Raw genomic sequence first — 17823 nt, 5'->3', positions numbered from 1 at the left:
GAGGTAGAAGCTGTTGGGGCATTGTGCCCTTCGATATTTATTAGCTTCTATTTCCATCTAGCGTGTCTTTGTCTCTCCATATTATGAATTAACATATGAACCAAATTATGACAATTTGCTGAAAGTGAACTTGGATTTGTATACTCATTTGATCCATGTTGGCATCAGTCATCTTCCTCATCCATGGCAGACTGTCCAGTGTTTGTTGCTGGGTCAAGCAGTGAGCAAGCTGAAAGCTGCAGCCTAGCATTCTCACACTGCTGTAAAGATATATCTCTTGGATTGCATGTGGCTTCATTAGCACCCTTAAACCATGATTGCTGGCCTTGTTTATATATTGCAGATTGCATACTGGTTTCACAATGTGTTAGCATTTAATTTGCTACTCTTGTACGCATCATGTAACTAATTATTCACATGATGAGCCAATTCACACATGCATTAGTTATGGAGCTTAGAGTCTGAGACTGAGTCACACTCCTCTCCTGCTTCTGATGCAATGTCAGATACTAGTGAGGAACACAAACCATTAACCCTGGATCCAAGAGTCCCCTTCTGGACACTGTTATCTGATAGACCAGAGTTCTGAAAACGAAGGCCTATGAAACCCCTCACAGCTATGGGATGTGGAAATCTGCACTGCAACACAGAGTAGCTATGGTCTCTACCAACCCCATCCTCTCTTGGTTGCAAATATCCTTGTGCTTCCTCCCCAAATCATCTTCTGGAATGGAATCTGAGCAAACCCAGACAACATATTTTTGAGGTAGGATGCAGACAGAAGTAGAAGAAGCCAAAACCTAGACAATGAGGCCAAGACACTTTCAACAGCTTCCAAAAATGAAAAAGACAAAAGAAGGAAAATGGGAACATAGAAGGAACATCAGAGGGAATAATAACAACACTTAACATTTGTACTACATGGTGAAGAGTTCAAAGCAAGTGATCTGGTTCTAATCCTTATAACAGGCTGGGCTGAGGAACCTTTGGCCCTCCAGATGTTGCTGGACTCCAATTCCTATCAGGCCTGGCCAGGGATGAAGGAGGATGTAGTCCAGCAGCATCTGGAGGGCCTTACAACAACTCTTCAAGGCAACTCTGTATTGTTGTTTCCATATTGCAAGTTGCATGAGAGAAATGAATCTAAGAGAGAGTGAGTTGCCTAAGACTACCCAGTGAGAGATGTTATTCGAAGCAGGGTCTTCCTGGTTTGTAACTCAGTCTTTTATCCAGAAAGGTAGCAGGAGAGGGATAAACAGCAGGGAGGAGTTAGAAGAATGGGAGGAGTCTAGGGGAAATGGACTTAAAAGAAGGAGACAACCTGATGAGTTGTGTGTGTGTGTGTGTGTGTGTGTGTGTGTGTGTGTGTGTGTGTTAATGAAGACCCAGATGGGATCAAGTTGACATTGTGAACCATGATACCTTCAGAAAGGAAGGAGAGAAGCTGCAGCTTGAAGTGAGAAGGAAGGAAAACTCACTTGCACAGAGTCTGTCCTAACTGAAAGAAGGAAATAAATAAACCACAATCTGGTTGTCCTCACTGGAGATGTTGCACCTGGAAGAAGTAGATCATGTGTATTTCTACAGACATCATATGCAAGGGGTGGAAACCTCTGTGACCCCCCAGGTCTTGGGACTTGTCCCAGGCCACTCCCCTCAATACTCCCACTCTGTGGCCTCCTTGAGTGCTTTTGCTTGTCTGGAAAGTGTCCTTGAACTTCTTGTTTGCCTGGATGGAGGATGTGGGTGGGTGGGGGGTATATGTAGAAGCTTCTGACTTTTAGTGTACAAAGGTCTCTGGCTCCACCCACCACTGACAGGTGGCATCCAGAAGGTTGCCTATGAGGGAATGGGGCCTTCAGGCTGAAAAACGTTCCACATCCTTGCTTTGTATCAAGTAGAAGGGGGTTCTATGTCTGAAATATTGCCCAAACTCATGCACACACTGAGGAGAGTGAGGGCAGATCCACAGAATACTGGTATATTTGATGCACATTCAGTGCACATGACTTCCCTCCAAAGAATCCTGGGAAATGTAGGTTGTTAAGTTTGTGGGGAAAAGGTAACTGAAAACTACAGTTCCCAGGATTCTTTGGGGGAAGTCATGTGCTTAAAAAGTGTGGTGAATATGCTTTGTATGTTATAGTGTGGATCTGTCCTCATTCTCTTTCCCTCCTTGCTGCAAGCAGACCTACTAAATAGATTTAAAAATCTCCCTCTCCACGTTTATGGAGAAGCGATATCAAAATGGGAACTTGGACGTCTGACCTGTTCTGATGCTGGATGGTGTGTGTGTGTGTGTGTGTGTGTGTGTGTGACTACTTTAGAAACAGCAGCTTCAGTTAAACAGATTAGCTAATGGTGCATGTGAACGAGAGTTTACAAGAGGCAGGGAAATGTGTCTGTGTGGCTTTTTGCGTGTGGTGTCAGTGTGTTGCAAACACATGTGCTTGTGTACAGTTCGCTTAAACTCAACTTCCAGCTTTAAAATGGAATCCTGCTCTCTGACTGCTAACCCCCTTCTCAGCAATGAGTAAACTCTACTTAGATATTTACACCAAGATTGTTTATTGCACCGATTATGTTTAGAAGTCACATGCCTCTAATCCGCTCCAAATAGCTCTGAAGCAAGGCTGATGGCCAAGGTTTAGGGCCAGATCCTGAGTGTGTCTCTTGGCTGATTTGAACATATGCTGCCGTTTCAATAATAACACTGGCCCTCCAACTCGCTCAATATTGGCCCCTCTGATCAGTGTGCTGTAGTGGTCAGAGTGCTGGACCTGGGAGACCAGGGTTCAAGTCCCTAATCAGCAATGAATTTCACTGGTGACTGTGGCCCAGTCACCATCTCTCAGTCTAACCTATCTCAAAGTGTTCTTGTGGGGATAAAAATGGGGGAAACTGACAACTATGTAGAAGAAGAGTTTGGATTTGATATCCCACTTTTCACTCCCTTTAAGGAGTCTCAAAGTGGCTAACATTCTCCTTTCCCTTCCTCCCCCACAACAAACACTCTGTGAGGTGAGTGGGGCAGAGAGACTTCAAAGAAGTGTGACTGGCCCAAGGTCACCCAGCAGCAGCATGTGGAGGAGCAGAGATGTGAACCCGGTTCCCCAGATTACGAGACTACCGCTCTTAACCACTACACCACACTGGCTACAACCTTGAGCTCCTTGGAGGAAAGCTGGGATATAATTGTAATGAATAAATAAAAATACATGCAGTGGGTAGTTACAAGGGAAAGTAGAGGATTCCTCAGGCATAAGATTCCACAGACCTCTGGACTGATGCCTGCTTTCCAAGCCTGGGAGACTGCCTTTGGTGAGACAATGCAGGCTGTGCTGGCCCTACTGTGAGGCAAAATATGGTATCTGCTTCAAGCAACAACTTTTTGGGTGCTGTTCAAAGGGTGTCAGTTACTGGCAGCCTCTTACTCAGTATTCACTGGGAATTCTAATAAACAAAAAATCAGAGCAGTTTTGAAATCCGTAATTAAAATCAGTGGTTTTAAAATATTCATTCCCCCAGCTTCATTCAAAATGGTGTCCAGTTGTATCCAAATATAGACTAAACCGCTCTTTGATCTCAGGAACCATCAAGAAAAAGAAAACATTTCATGTTTTGAGATAGTGCCGGTGGGCACTGGTCAACCATGATGATGATCAATTACATACACTGTATGAGAGGTATTCAGCTAAATTTCACTCAGTGTAGACCCATTGAAATTAATGGACCTAACTTAATCATGTTCATTAAGCTCAGTGAATTCACTCTGAGTAAAACTTTGTTAACTATCACGCTATGGATTTTCCAACTTGGGAATAAAAATGTCTTGGGCCAGTCCTGCTGTCTGTCTGTGTTGCTGCAACAGTTAGTTAACTGGCAAAGTAAGGTTGGAGCTCTGGGAGGCTTGACAGATACTTGCTGTCTGAGATAAGTTTTATGAGTACGCTTTGGATAGCTTGGAGAAGGCAAAGACTGAATTTATTTATGCCCCAATTTATTTTATTATTTAGGAATGTATTATTGTTTTTTTGCAATGCAAGCCTTTGTTGTTTTGGTTTATTTTAATTAATAAAACATGAGGATCCCCCCCCCAAGAGATGTGTATATAAATGGATTTTGCATCCAAGCTTGGACTCACAGAGGGACTATAGTCACAGTGGATCACCTGTGCTGTAAATTCAGGAGGATTTGCTTCCAGTTAAGTGTGTGTAGGATTATGGCCTAACAACACAATCCTATGCATACTTGCTCTGAAGTAAGTATCACTGAGTTCAATGAGACTACTTCTAGGTAAGTGTGTGTAGCAGCAGGGATCATGTTCCATTAGAAGGAAGTATTGATATCAGAGATACCAACATAATTCCATTTGAGAATCTGGTCTTTGATCAAGGAGTATTTGTATGGCATTATAAATGCCATCTCTATATAGATCACTCTCTTCCCGTTGAGTAAGCACAGTATTCAGAAGGCTGTGAAGTTCTCCAACCACAACCACAATACTGAGAGAGAATCCCTAAGTTAAAGCTGCTGCAACCACCTTATGGAGCCCATCTGCCACAGTTTTGAGCTTCTGTTGTATTGCAAATAACATTTATTTAGAGTTACAAGTTTTTTATATACACATCCATTTGCAAACCACCATGCTGGTGTTCCAAGAATTCCTGGGGGCTAGTTTGTGAAGCAATCTGTGCTGTCCCTGACATCACTGAAAATTCATAACTCCTTGCTGTTTAGAAGAAGCATTTGGTTGTGAATTCCTTTTCAAGCACAGCAGAGAGCAGAACTGACTTGATACTTTCTATGATTCTGCCTCAGGAAAAAATGGCAGGAGAAAACGCTGAGCATTTCCTCTAGGCTCAAGTTTGGAGATCATCCATCTCCCCAAGAATTTGGCAGTCTAGATCAGATAATATGCTACCCACTCTTAGTGCTGCAATATCAGTGATACTGCCTTTCTTTTTAGAGGTCTGAAAGGCTAAGGAAACAGTTTTGTGGAAGTCACACTCTCCACATAAGAGACCATCTTTGCCCCACTCAGCAGAAGCATTCGTCAATGAGGGTTGAAACACTGAATCCAGCCAGCTAAACAGGGAAAGTGCTGGAAGCTTAAAAGGCAAAATGTCAAAAACCAGATACAAGTGACAGGTCTTCCTCCACCTCTTTGAGGATGGAGTGTGTTTGTGTGTGTAACCTCTGATTATCTGGAGCAGTTGCTGGAGAAACTCAGAAAATATCCTCCTCCATTATTTCACTCCACTCTTTGTATTGATTTGTTGATTTAGTGAAATGTGTCTTATGCTGCCAAGTTGAAGTTGAAGCTCCAGGAGACTTGAAAGAAAAATGAAATTTTGTAAGAAAGTTTCGGAAGGGTTAGAAAAGGCAAATATTGGATTCATGATGATCCAATTTATTATGTATGAATTTGTTTGTTTGTTTGTTTTTAATGCAAGCTTTGGTTGTTTTGTTTTAATTAATAAGAAACATTGTCTTTTCTTCTTCTTTTTTAAGTCAAAGTCTTCATAAATGGCAGCTCCAGATTTTGGATCCAAGTTTAGCATCCCCATACATGCTTGCAATATAGCTATTTCCCCAAGAGAGGATACTTTGTTGATGAAATATTGTTTGGAAGCAGTTTTAGAAAAGGATGGAAGGCTGAAGAGAAAACAGCCAGGGTACCTGGAATCAAGAGCTCCCAAATCTTCCAACCATTGGTTTGTTTTCTCAAGTATGTCAACTAAAATGTTGTCTCTAAGAATTCACTAAGAACAAACAATAAAGAACCTGCCTGGAGTAACTTTAATAAAAAGTTTACCTTGAGTCAAAATCAGGAATGAGTCACGTTTTAGATTGTAAGATCCTTGGAGCAGGAACATGTTATATTTGTTCTTTGTAAAAGCACCATGTATGTATTAATGGCATTAGATATATAACAGTTCAGGCAGTCGTCTGCGCTAAAATGAATCTGCTAATTGAGAAAGAAAAGTTATGAAAACACAATAGGTGCTCAGTACCCTGATTTCAATGAATTATAGCTTGAATTCCTAAAAGAGCTATGAATAGAGGGCTTCCATCCCACCTCTGTTCTTTCCTATGTAGGGAAGTCATACAGATATCCACCTGAGCTGAGAGATTTGAAGCTTTTCATTCTTAAAGACCTGATTAGCCTTGTCTCAGTATCTTTGAATGGTGTGTGTTGGGGTGTGTGTGTGGAATGAGGCAGTATGTAATGAGGTTTTCTGCTGATGACCTGTAACCAAGCAGTTGTATCTATTTTGTGGATGGGAGATATAGAAATCTAGGAACTGGTTTGTTAGCCAGTGTGGTGTGGTGGTTTAGAGTGTCAGACTAAGACCTGGGAGACCAGGATTCAATCCCCACTTGGCCATGAAGCTCACTGGGTGGCTTGGGGCCAGTCACCAACTCTCAGCCCAACCTCCCTCACAGGATTGTTGTGAAGATAATGGAGGAGGAGGAGAGAACCATTGCGCTCTTTGGAGGAATTGTGGGGTATAAATGCAATAATACACACAATAAAATATATGTAGAGATTTGTAAACCATTTTCCTTCACAGGTGACCTCAAAGCAGTTTGCATGTAAGAGTCAAACAATATCAGTACCAATTATAAAATACAATTATGAGGTTGACCATAATGCTAATCAAATGCTAAATGCTAAAGTGCTAGACTAAATGCTAAAAGTGATCCAAACATATTCAAGCAAGTAACATAAGCTTTTAAGAGAACTTTACACTGTATGAAATCCCATCAGTATTGCCTCAACTATGTCTCTAGGGGGGAGGCAGTTCAGTAACTAGAATGCAACTGCAGAGAAGTCCTTATTCCAAGTCGCCATACTTACAAGAGGCTTTACCCATTGGTGGGAAAGTAAGCTGGACACTGATGTTTACAGTGCAATCCTATTTTGGGGAGAATGGCCATAACTCAATGGCAGAACATCTGCTTCCTGACATCTCCTTCATGGGGTTGGGAGAAGCTCTTGCCAGAAATCCTGGAGAGCTGCTGAGCTAGAAGGATCAGTGGTCTGACTGACCAATAGTTGAAGGCAGCTTCCTAATTTCCTACAATTGCCTATTTAGAAGGAAGTCTCCTCTAGCTTGCAGGGGTAGCTTTGCAGCCCAGTTGTAGCAGATGTTTCAGCGATAGCTGCTTCTGAAGACAAGCTAAGAGCATCACCTTCAGACTGGCAAGGTGCTTTTAGTTCTGGGGTGGGGAACCTATAGCCCCATGGGGAAACCACCGTAGCTACAAAGACTTCAGGGGAGGGAAATCTCTGCGGCTGCTATTTCGAGGGGTGGGTGTGGGGCTAGACTTACTAGATCAGCTGAGTCACTGGTACTTATGGTTGACCGACGCTCCCTATTGGGTTTCGCACCACGCAAAAACTGAGAAGATCGCATCAGAACAGGCATTGCCAAGTTAGAAGCTAGCGCTTTGGGTTGCACATTAAGGCTAAGATGTCTTTTAAGATGAATAGCAAACCTAGTTCTGCTTACTCGGAAGCAAGCCCTACTGGGTTCCATGGGACTTACTCCTCAGTAAATTGACAGCCTCGGTCTCAACACTTGCTATTCAGGGTCTTGGGAATCGGCTAATAGGGTGCATTCCGAACCGTCTTTTAAATTGCCAGAATAAGAGAGTAAGAGAGTATTATTCTGTGAGTGACGCTACGGATTTCCCTCCTAAATTTTGCAGCACCGGCTTAAACACCGTTTGGGTTTCAGAATCCAAAAACGGCGCATAGAAGCAGATACAATCCGGAGTTGGATTTCTAAAATTAAAATGTCTCTAGATCATGAAAGAATTAAACAAAAAATCTTGCCTATAAATCTGAAATTAAGAAACACCCTAATGCAACCCGGTCTTAGGGATCCTTTCTCGAGAATAAATATATACCATTTAGCTCAATTCCAGTAAGGCTGCAACCTCTGCACGCTTACCTGGGAGAAAACCCCATTGGACACAGTGGGATTTACTTCTGAGTATAGGACTGCCTTGTTAGACCACTAACCAGATGACTCCAGCTGAATAAAACCTCGGATATATGCTGCAGTTAGGTGTTTATATTCGTTCTGCCTTCAAATCTACACTCCTATTTATTCAACATTTTGTTTTCCTTGCTAAGTATGTGCTAAGCGCAGATGATTCCAAGGAAGCAAACAGATGTCTTTATTTGGCTCCCATCATCTAACCATCGTAAATGTCTCTCTCTCTCTCCCCCACCCCCTGAATAGGGTATTTATTTGGCATGTCGCTATCGCTGGGAAATGTAGAGCCAGCTTGCCTTTACCGCTTAAGGCGAAAGGACCGCGCATCACTGACGGTACTGTACTCTGGAGCTGTGGATGAATGTGTGAACCAGACGCCTGGAAAAGCAGCGTGTTTGGCAAGTTGCGCCTGTCACCAGACACTCAAGCGGCACTCATCGGAACACACACGTGTGAACCGGACCTTCATCTCTGGCAGTGGAATGTGCATATCCACGGAGAAAGTCTGGGGTTTGAGAGGGGATGAGGGGCAGTGGTTGGTTGGGCGTCCTGACCTGTTTTGAACACGCAAGTCATCACTTGATGCTGCAGCCTTCAAGTGATGAGCATGCGCGTGTGAACCCGCTCAACCCTCAGCAAAATGAATAATTTTAATCCCGTGGTTTTAGAGTGTTGTTCTGGAGAGACCTAGGTTCAAATCCCGACTCAACTACGGACCTCAGTGGGTGATCTTGGGCCAGACACTGTCTCTCCTGTCTTCGCCTAGGGGGCAGGGTTGTTGTGGAAAATAATTAAGAGGGTTGCTTGTGGGACTCCCCAGGACCGTGGAAGAAGGGCGAGATACGAATGTGAAAAGAAGGAATTAGATCCGCGGAAGTCATCCCTTGATGCTGTGGTCCTCAAGCGACGATTCGGTCCTTGTGAACCGACCCCGCGTCTCCGCAATTGCAGAAACAACCCGCTTTCTGCAGCTTCGCACCTGGGAGCAGACTGACAGCTGTTCCCGTTTAAGAAGGAGCTCTTGTTTAACTCCCAAGTATGAACAATAAAAACAGTTTTAAATTAAAGCGGCTCTGTCATCAACAAGGCTCAAGTCATGTTTACGCCGGCCGCAGCGGCTCTAACAATAACAGGCTGTAGGCTTGGCTTACGTCGTGGGAGTCAGACCCGCAGCTTGGAAAGGGGCCGCGTTGCCCATCACTAGCCCGGCCCGACGGGAATGTGCCCTTCCGCCTGGAGGAATCGCCCCCACTCCTCCCCGTCGAAGACAATGGTGGCCGGCGCCCAATAAAGCGCTCCCCGCAACCCAAGCCCGGGGCGAGCTTTAAAGCTGGGCAAGTGAGTGGGCAAGTCGAAATGACAGCAGTGGCAGACCACGTCGGGGGAGTAAGAGAGTTCAAGGGAGCTAAGGATGAATAGGAGGGTGAATTAAAACAGACAGACACACAACTCAGGCAGTGAGGAAATAAAGGGCAGTGGCTCCCCATGCCTGACGGAGAGGAAATATCTAGGGACATTTTACAGATCGATTGATGAGATGACTAGAATATATAGCTAACATCCCAGAAATGGGGATGGAAAGGAGAACGAGATGGTGAATCGATAAGGCTGTAATCCAAACACCCATTGTCTTGGGAGTCGTCCCCACGGGATGAAACAGGGCTCCGCTCCCAATCAGACATGGTGGGCATGTCTCATTTGGGTCTGGGCAGAGAGACAAGGGGGTTGGGTGAGACGACCCTTTTCCCCTCTTGCCATTCTACGATTCTAAGGCTTTCCTTTCCCAATTAACTCAGCTTTTTCAGAGGCATTTGCGCACACCACACATCTAAAGCACATTATTTCCACTAAAGAATCCGGTGAACTGAAGCTTACCCTTCGCGGTGTTAAAATTTCCAGCACCCTTAGCAAACCACAGTCCCCGAGATTCTTTGGGGGAAATGACCCCCCCCCCGCGTGCGCGCTTCTTGCGCACACATTCTAGCTCGCTGTAGCAAAGTTACTCTCTGCGCTTTCTTGCATTACATTTATACCTGCAACGGTGAATTCCATTTTACATCTGATGAAGCGGACTTTCTAGCACCTGCAAGCTTACGCCGGAATAAAAGGTGTGAGCCTTCATGGTGCCGCGAGACTCTTGACTGAGTCCACAGGCAGGTGGGTAAAAAGAGGAGGCCCCATAGACGATCGAGAGAAGGCACCCATAGGAGAGCAGCCACCCATCATAATGCCATGCCCGCGCAACCGCTGTCACTTGCAGGCCAAATAGCTCAGTGGCAAGGCATTTGTCTTGCGTGCGGAAGGTCCCGCTTTCGATTCCCCTGCATCGCCAGGTACGCGCTGGAAGGGACCTCCGTCTCTACCCCTCTTTTCCGGCACGCCCCCCCCCACAAGGCAGTTCTCGAAACCTCAGAGATCTGCCTTAGCTGCTGGAGCAGGCAGGTAGATCCAAGCTAGAAGGAGAGACTCAGGATCTGACAGCCAGACCGTAGAAAAGGCTCCCATGTTTACGACGTGGTCTCTGATTTAATGGACGGCGTCGCTTTTGAGACTAGGAGCAGGATGCGTCCAAAGCCCATCGAAACCGAAGCCCATTGATTCCCAAGGGGAGGACGTGGAGAACCCGTCCGTTGAAAGAAACGGCCTGGAAGGCTCCCCCGGTGGGACTTACTCCGGAGTAAGGATGGGGCTGCACGCGGGCTTAGCTTAGGCTGGATCGTGCTCTCGTGCGCGTGTTTAAAGCAGGGCATTTGTAGGTGTGCAAGGGGTTTATAGCACCTGCTTTGCAGCCACCTATCCTATGGAGGAGATGGAGAAAAATTCGAATCCTAAAACTTATCTCCGCCTTTCCCAGAGTGGCAAACAATTAAGAAAACAAAGAACTCTATAAAATTACGCAGTGAGCGGGCATTTTCCCATCCCCGTCCTCATCAAATTGCCCCATCAATGAGCAGCATTCCCATCTGACAGCGCCATCCCGTTCGCCTCCCTTCTCGGTTCTGTCCACTGACGCCTCGCACTACGGCTTCCCGAGCAGCGCAACCGCCCCCACTCCCAATAAATAAACCCCAACTTCTCTAACAAGCCCGCCTGGTTGTTTTATGAAAAACCAGCGCTCCCCTCTCTGGTTGTCCAAGCCAAGAAGGAGCCAAGGACAAGCCGAAACCATTCGAGAGAGAAACCGATATCGCCCCCTCCAAGCTCTGCCCCTCTCGGCACCGCGGGCTTCTCCGGAGCGAGGAGCCCCCATCACCAACGGCGCTTGTGGCTTGTGGCCCTCTGGCCTGCTTGTATGTCGAAAGGACGGGGGCCAGGCCATCGGGCACTTCTGGGTAAAAGTCCAGGGACCCACCTAGCAGACCTCAAAAGCAGCAGGACTGGGACTGATTAAACCTCATTTTGAAATAAGTGAAATTCTACACATTAGTACCGTCTGGGTAATAACCTTAGGTAAACCTCTTTGTGAAGTCCGCCTGAAAAGCGGAATATAAATACTATAAGCAATACATATTAAGTCCAGAGTTTAAAAAGACCCAACGACATCACTGGTAAGTAGTTTGAACAAGCCCCTCCGACTCTCCCGTCTCTTCCCCAACTCCTACAGGTCCTGGCGCTTGCACCGTGCGCTTTGCACATGCTCAGGAGCACTGCGTCACCGTGGCACGCTTTGAGAGTTCCAGCCTCGAGCAGCGCGCTGCCCAGAGCAGCGCACAGCCAAGCTAATCGGAACCCTGAGCAGCCACCGCTGCTTCGCGGTGCCTCCTTGTTAGACGTCGGGGAGAGACAAGTTTCCTCGCCGGCAGTCGCCGTCTAACCCCGAAGGAGAGCGCGAGCGAGCCCCGGCGTCGGGCCGACTTACCACCAAGAGGAGTCCGCCCGCGGCGTGAGTGTTAGCAGCATCAGGACCAAGGGCAAGCAGAGGCGCGAAGGCGCACGGGGGACCACGGCCGCCCGTCGAGTGTCCCCGGGCGCGCAGGCAATCCGAGCCCAGCGGCTGGAGCCCAGCATAATTCCCCGGCCGAGGGAAGGTAGTCGCGAGAAGGACAAGTCCTCGGGTCTCTACAACCGGGCGTGAAGGAGAAAGCGAGGCTGACTACGACCGGGGCCTGATCGATCCGCTCAGCGCAGCCCAGACCTGGACGGCTGCTGCTGCTTCTGCTGCTGCTCTGGGCACGGCTCGGGAAGGCGGCGCCGTCAAACGCCCTGCACCCGCGGGCGGCTGTCCGCTGGCCGGCCGATTCCCTGGCAAGATGCGCTGCTGGTTGTGGTCGGGGCTGGAAGAAGCCTTTCGCAAGCAGCCCCATGGACGGGCATCTGCTGGGAAGGGGGATGAGGAGGACACGCCGGAGGGCTGGGCTCGGGGGCAGGCGGGGAAGACGGACACCTCCGGTGGACTCTCATTGGGCAAAAACGCCCCGGCACGAAGGCAAGGCTGGGGCCAGAGCAGGCACAGCCACGCAGTTGGGACGCCTCTTCCTCTCTTCCTCTCACTTTCTGTCCCCCCCCGACCCCACCCCCGCACGCCCAGCCTTTCCTTTCTCCCTCCCTCGCTCGCTGAAAGCTCGCTCACCTTTTCCCTCCCAGGCACCACCTGCTGCTGAGAGCCAGAGCCAGAAGAGATCAGAGACGGCGCTGCTGAACTCTCCCTAACTGGGCAATAGGCAGGCGCAGGCAAGCATCCACCTCCCCTCCCCCGGAGGTCCTAGCGCCTCTCCTGTCGCTGCCCATTCAGCCTGCGCTCCTGATCCAAGTCCCCGAGGGAGAAAACAGGCTGGGAGGCTGGAGCTTTTGATATTAGACGTGGGGCTTTGCAGCGGTGTAGCTGGATAATTTTAGATCAGGGATTGAATGGGGCCCCAACTTGATCCCCTTGCTTTGCTTAGACTGCTGCTGAGGGGCACCCTGGACTTTTGGCCCATAATCTTCTTGCACCCCCCCCCCCAGGCCAAGCAAACAGGGGTGTAGCCAGAAATCTTAACATCTTCCAGTACATAACTCCTTTCTCCCCTACCCACATCCCTGCCACATAAGCACAGGGCTTGTTTAATACAGAGGGTGTTCACCCCAAGGGTTCAGGGACATAAGCATAGCATGCTGTCAGATCTTTCCTCCATCTATTTCAGTAAGATCTACACTGACTGGCAGCAACTGTTCAGGGTTTCAGACAGGCACTGTCTTAACTGTATCTGGAAACATGGGGGGTTGAGCCTGCAAAGTTATACCACTGAGCTGTTCAGGTCTCACCACTGCTATACATTCATGGTGAAAAGGGTGGTACAGGAGTTTCTGGAGAATACCAGTTATCTGGATCTGTTTCAGCCTATCAAGAACAAGACAGGAGGAGTGTGGCTCTGTTTCTGCTTCTCCATCTCCATCTCTCAGCAGCTCTCAATACCATGAAATTAGTATTGAGGGGTGATATTTTTCAGTGGTTCTACTCCTACCTGCAAGACCACTCAGAGATTGTGTTTCCGTCTTGTGGTCTCTGCACTGTGGTGCATCACAAGGCACAATCTTGTACCTAGTTCTCTATGAAGCCTTTCGGAGCAATCCTTAGTTTGGGGCCAAAGTGTCATTGGTACTCTGATGACGCACATCTCTATTTCTTCAGACCATCTGAGTCAGGAGAGTCTGTGCATGATCTGCATCAACATCATCTGGGTGCAGTTGTGGATTGAATGAAGGCCAGTAAACTGAGTTTGAACCCTGGGAAGACAGAGGCAATGTGTATGGGTAGTTCCTGTGTCTGAGAGATTGGCCAGTAGCCTATTCTAAATGTGGATAAACTCCCTCTGAAACATCATGTTCATAGTTTTGGAGTGCTGCTGGATCCATCTTTGTCACTGGAGGTTGAGGTAGTCTCAGTGGCTCAGATTGCCTTCCACCAGCTGCAGTCAATATGCCAACTACTGCCATTCTTGGACAGGGAAACCTGGCCGTGGTGATTCGTTCACTGGTAACTTCAGTATTTCATTATGCAACGTGCTTTATTTGGGGCTACCTGTGGATCTGGTCCAGATACTCTATCTTGTGCCAAATGCCAGGGCTGGTCTGTTGGTGGGGACAGACTACCACCAGCACACAACTTCAGTACTGACAAGCTTGCATTGGCTACCTGTATTCTCCAGGGTTCAAGGCACATAACAACTTGGGTCCAGGATACCTTAAGGACTGCCTAATCCTTTATACCCATACCTGATCACTGAGGTCTCCAGGAAAGTTGCTGCTAGAGGTTCCCATGGCCCAGAATGCTGCTTGCTCAGTATTGTGGGCCCATCCTGCTCATCCTGTGGAACTGCCTCCCGGCTTAGATCAGATTAGCTCCCTCCCTGTTGGACTTCAGGTGAAGACCTTTTTATAATTTCAGCCAGCATTTTAAGTACCCCCCCAATTTTATTGCTAATTTTAACTTAGTTTTTGTAGCATCATTGTACATTGCTTAGAAACTATGATATTAACTATATACAGTACATTTGAAATGTATATAAATGTAACTTGTTCAAATAAAATAAAGTAATGCATAGCAGTACAGGATAAATTGCCTCCTATCTGCTCATGTGGCTTCCCATAAATTTGTAACGTGGTCCCCATTTTCTTTTTGTCCCTACCTTTGTCCATCCAAAGATGGTTCATGCTGAAGCCACACTGAGTGGTCCTGCTGTGTGAATTCTAGGGTGATCTCCATCAGTTTTCCAGTAGGCATCTGGTTGGCTACTATGAGAAGAGGATGCTGGAATAGATGGGCTTTTGGCCTCATCCAACAGGCTCTTATGTTCTTATGCAGAAGCCAGATTCTGAAACAACTTTATTGAAAAACATGGGGCAGTATCTGACAAAATATTTGCACTTGCGCTAGTGCAATGAGACTTCCCCCCTCCACTCCTCCATGCCCTGCAACATCTCCAAATCTGCTTGGGGGAGGGGCTGGAGGAAACCCCAGGACAGATTTAGTAGGAGGAGAGAGAGAGAACATTCCATTTGCACTATGTTTTCCCATCACTGTGTACTTCTCGAGCATGGTTTGCTTATTTCTACATAATGCTGTATAGGGGAAATGCTATATGTGATGCAAATATTTATCAAGAAATTTTCATGCCCAAATCTAATATTGTCTCCATAGACACATGATGGCTTTCACTGACCCTTATAAGAAAAAAATAGAAGAATCCAAGCATAAGAACCTAAGAAGAGGCTTGCTAGATTCGAGCAAAGATCTGATTTTATGTAGCATTTAATTGTTTGTAGCATTTAATTGCTTAAAATATTTTTTAGGCTCTCCTGTAGGTTCTCTCTCGGTGACTTAAAAATTACAATTACAGTTCCAGATATAAAACCAAATGGACATCATTTTCATGGAGCCAAATTTCAAAGGGTTAATATACACAGGTTAATATACACATTTTTACAAAGCAATTTTCCCATATCAAATGCAAGTTTAATGTTATTTTCCCGACTAGATGCATATTCATGCATACATTACCCCAGCGTGTGCATTTTTGTACATATCTGCTGGCTGGAGAACTGTGCTGCAAAATTCAGAGAAGTGCAAATTTCAAAGGATGGCTGTGTTTGGGTTTTGGCTAATGGCACTTCAAAGCTTTGTCAGTTGTGGAATGCCCTGGGCTGGGTTCGGAATGCCATGACATTGTCACCCACTGCAAAAACAGTTGCACAAGCGACTGTCAAGGTTCAAAACCCACCTTAGGGTAATGCTTCCCTTTTCCCCTTCATGGGCCATCAAAAAACTTTTGCTAAACTCCTGCAATCTTTTCTGTATGTGTTTTGGATTCTAGCAGGTGCCTATGAGGAACATTCTGCTTTGTGTCTAATTAATTTCACAGGGTTGCAAGCCCTGATATCAGCAGGAGTGCTGGCATCTCTGCTTTCTCCCTTTGCCAAATCTCCAGCCTCCTTCCTAGTCCAATTGTAACAGATGAAATAATGACTTTGTTTGGCCCGAGAGAAACTGAGACCAGAAACCGACGCTGCTTTATAATCCAATTAGGCTTCTCTAATTTACAGTGCTAGAAAGCAAAAGCCTGTGGGACTCTGCTCTTTTGTCTGAGACCCAACTGAATGATTGTGTTACAACTTATTTATAAAACAATCCCAGGGCGGAGAGGATAGTGGGAGAAAGACTGATATTTATAGACTAGAGCCTGGGCATTTGTTTTGAAGCCTTAACCTACAGCAATGTGCAGTGATCCCCCAGATGTCTTTATGCTATTACACTATTGAACATGGAATTGGGCCACCAGTGTGCAGAGCACTGCTGTGTACAATCTAGAATATGTCGTTGTCACTGCTTTGAGAAAATTGAAAGCTGCAGTGGATAACTCCCCCCCCCTTCCCAACCTATTGGCCAGATCAGGCCCAATCCCAGCTTTTTGGGGCAACACCCCTCCCAAGATTGTGGTGGTAGTGATGAAAGGAAAAGAAAAAAACACACAACAAAACAAAAGTAGACACAATTATGAATTGAAAGCCCAGTTCAATACCTTGATGAGAATGCAAATTGCCACCTCCCTGGTCACTGGATTTTTCATTGGATGACGAGGGAGAGGGGCAATAATCTCCTCATCAGATGATCTGCATGGATTTAGTGCATCTGCATGTGCTCCTTGTGGGTGGGCGCACATGTGCAATAGAGTACAGAGTGGCCACACTCACTGCTGGAATCCAGCCCCTGAAGGGTGAGTGCACCTGTTAACCCCTCCCCCATAAAGGTTAGCTACCTTTGATTTAAAGCCCAAATGATACAGAAAAGAAGAGGAGAAAGAGGTCTTCACAAGGTCTTCTCATCTGACTCCCAGCCCTTTTTCCTGGATCCTGTGAGGCAATATAATAATTGAGTCCTATTGAGCATTTGAGGAGAGCATTTCCAGCCCTTAGTAACCCCAGCCAACTTCCACACAGTGGGCATTCCCTGATTATATATTATAACACCCATCCTTGCTTGGTTCTGTGGAGGCTAGGGATAGTGGTGGTCATTAATAGACAAATCTCAGCATCCTCACAAAACAATTTCATGGAGCCCATGGGTAAAGTCTGTAGTGTCAATATGACAAGAAGACAAGACTTCCAGTCTCAATTTATGTACAGCTCCCATCATACTAGATCACTGGCCTTGCTGCCTGGTGCTGATGGGAGTTGTAGTCCCACAACATCTGTAGGTCATTAAGTTAGCTCTTTCATTTCTGGTGGTGCAGCATATACATTACAAGCAAGAGGTCCAAGCTTCAATCCCTGGCATCTCCAGGTAGGGCTATCTGAAACCCGTCAGAACCTCTGTCACTCAATGGCTACAATACTTGAACTAGATGGACCAATGGTGTGATTCAGTATAAGGCAGCTGCTCTCACCTCACTTGTGTGCATGGAAAGGTAGCACATCTGGAACGCCCAAGAGGGAAGATGCCATTGGGGTGTGTGAGAGATATTGAGCAGAAGAGCAGCTGCCTGGGAAATGGTTAAGCATCTTCTCTCCTCCACTAAAAAAAAAAGGGTGGGGGACTTTGAAAATCGTGCTTCATTGAATACATTTCAAAGTGATTTGCATTTTGCTCATTAGATCTGCTTCTTGTAACATACAAAGTGTCCTCTCTTACTCCCTCATGGTGGAACTCATGCTCAGAAGAGGTGGCTGCTCATCTCAGGTGACCAAAGCTAAAGTGTAAGCTGTTTTCTGCCCTTAAGGGAAAAAACACATTAACAAGAGAGAGGGTCAAAACTCCCCACACTGCTTGTTCTGTCCTACAGGGCATTCAGAGTCATTTGAAACTAGGATCTTTTCTCTATCAGCCTGCTAAGTG

At 46.4% G+C, this 17823-nt stretch overlaps 1 protein-coding gene across 1 annotated transcript in view; it reads right to left on the bottom strand.

Moving 5' to 3' along the window:
• Window positions 1–12676, bottom strand: part of WNT2B (Wnt family member 2B) — a 42767-nt gene extending 30091 nt beyond the window's left edge. The window contains exon 1 of the mRNA XM_082227665.1: window positions 11872–12676. Within this exon, the coding sequence (XP_082083791.1) occupies window positions 11872–12020 (149 nt within the window). The 5' untranslated portion in view covers window positions 12021–12676. The remainder of the gene's footprint in view (window positions 1–11871) is intronic.
• Between the last annotated feature and the right edge of the window lie 5147 nt (window positions 12677–17823).

Source organism: Podarcis vaucheri (genome assembly GCF_965113315.1).
Source record: "Podarcis vaucheri genome assembly, chromosome: 6".
Lineage (NCBI taxonomy): Eukaryota > Metazoa > Chordata > Lepidosauria > Squamata > Lacertidae > Podarcis > Podarcis vaucheri.
Note: the sequence above shows the minus strand (reverse complement) of the source record. Positions and strands in the feature narration are given on the sequence as shown.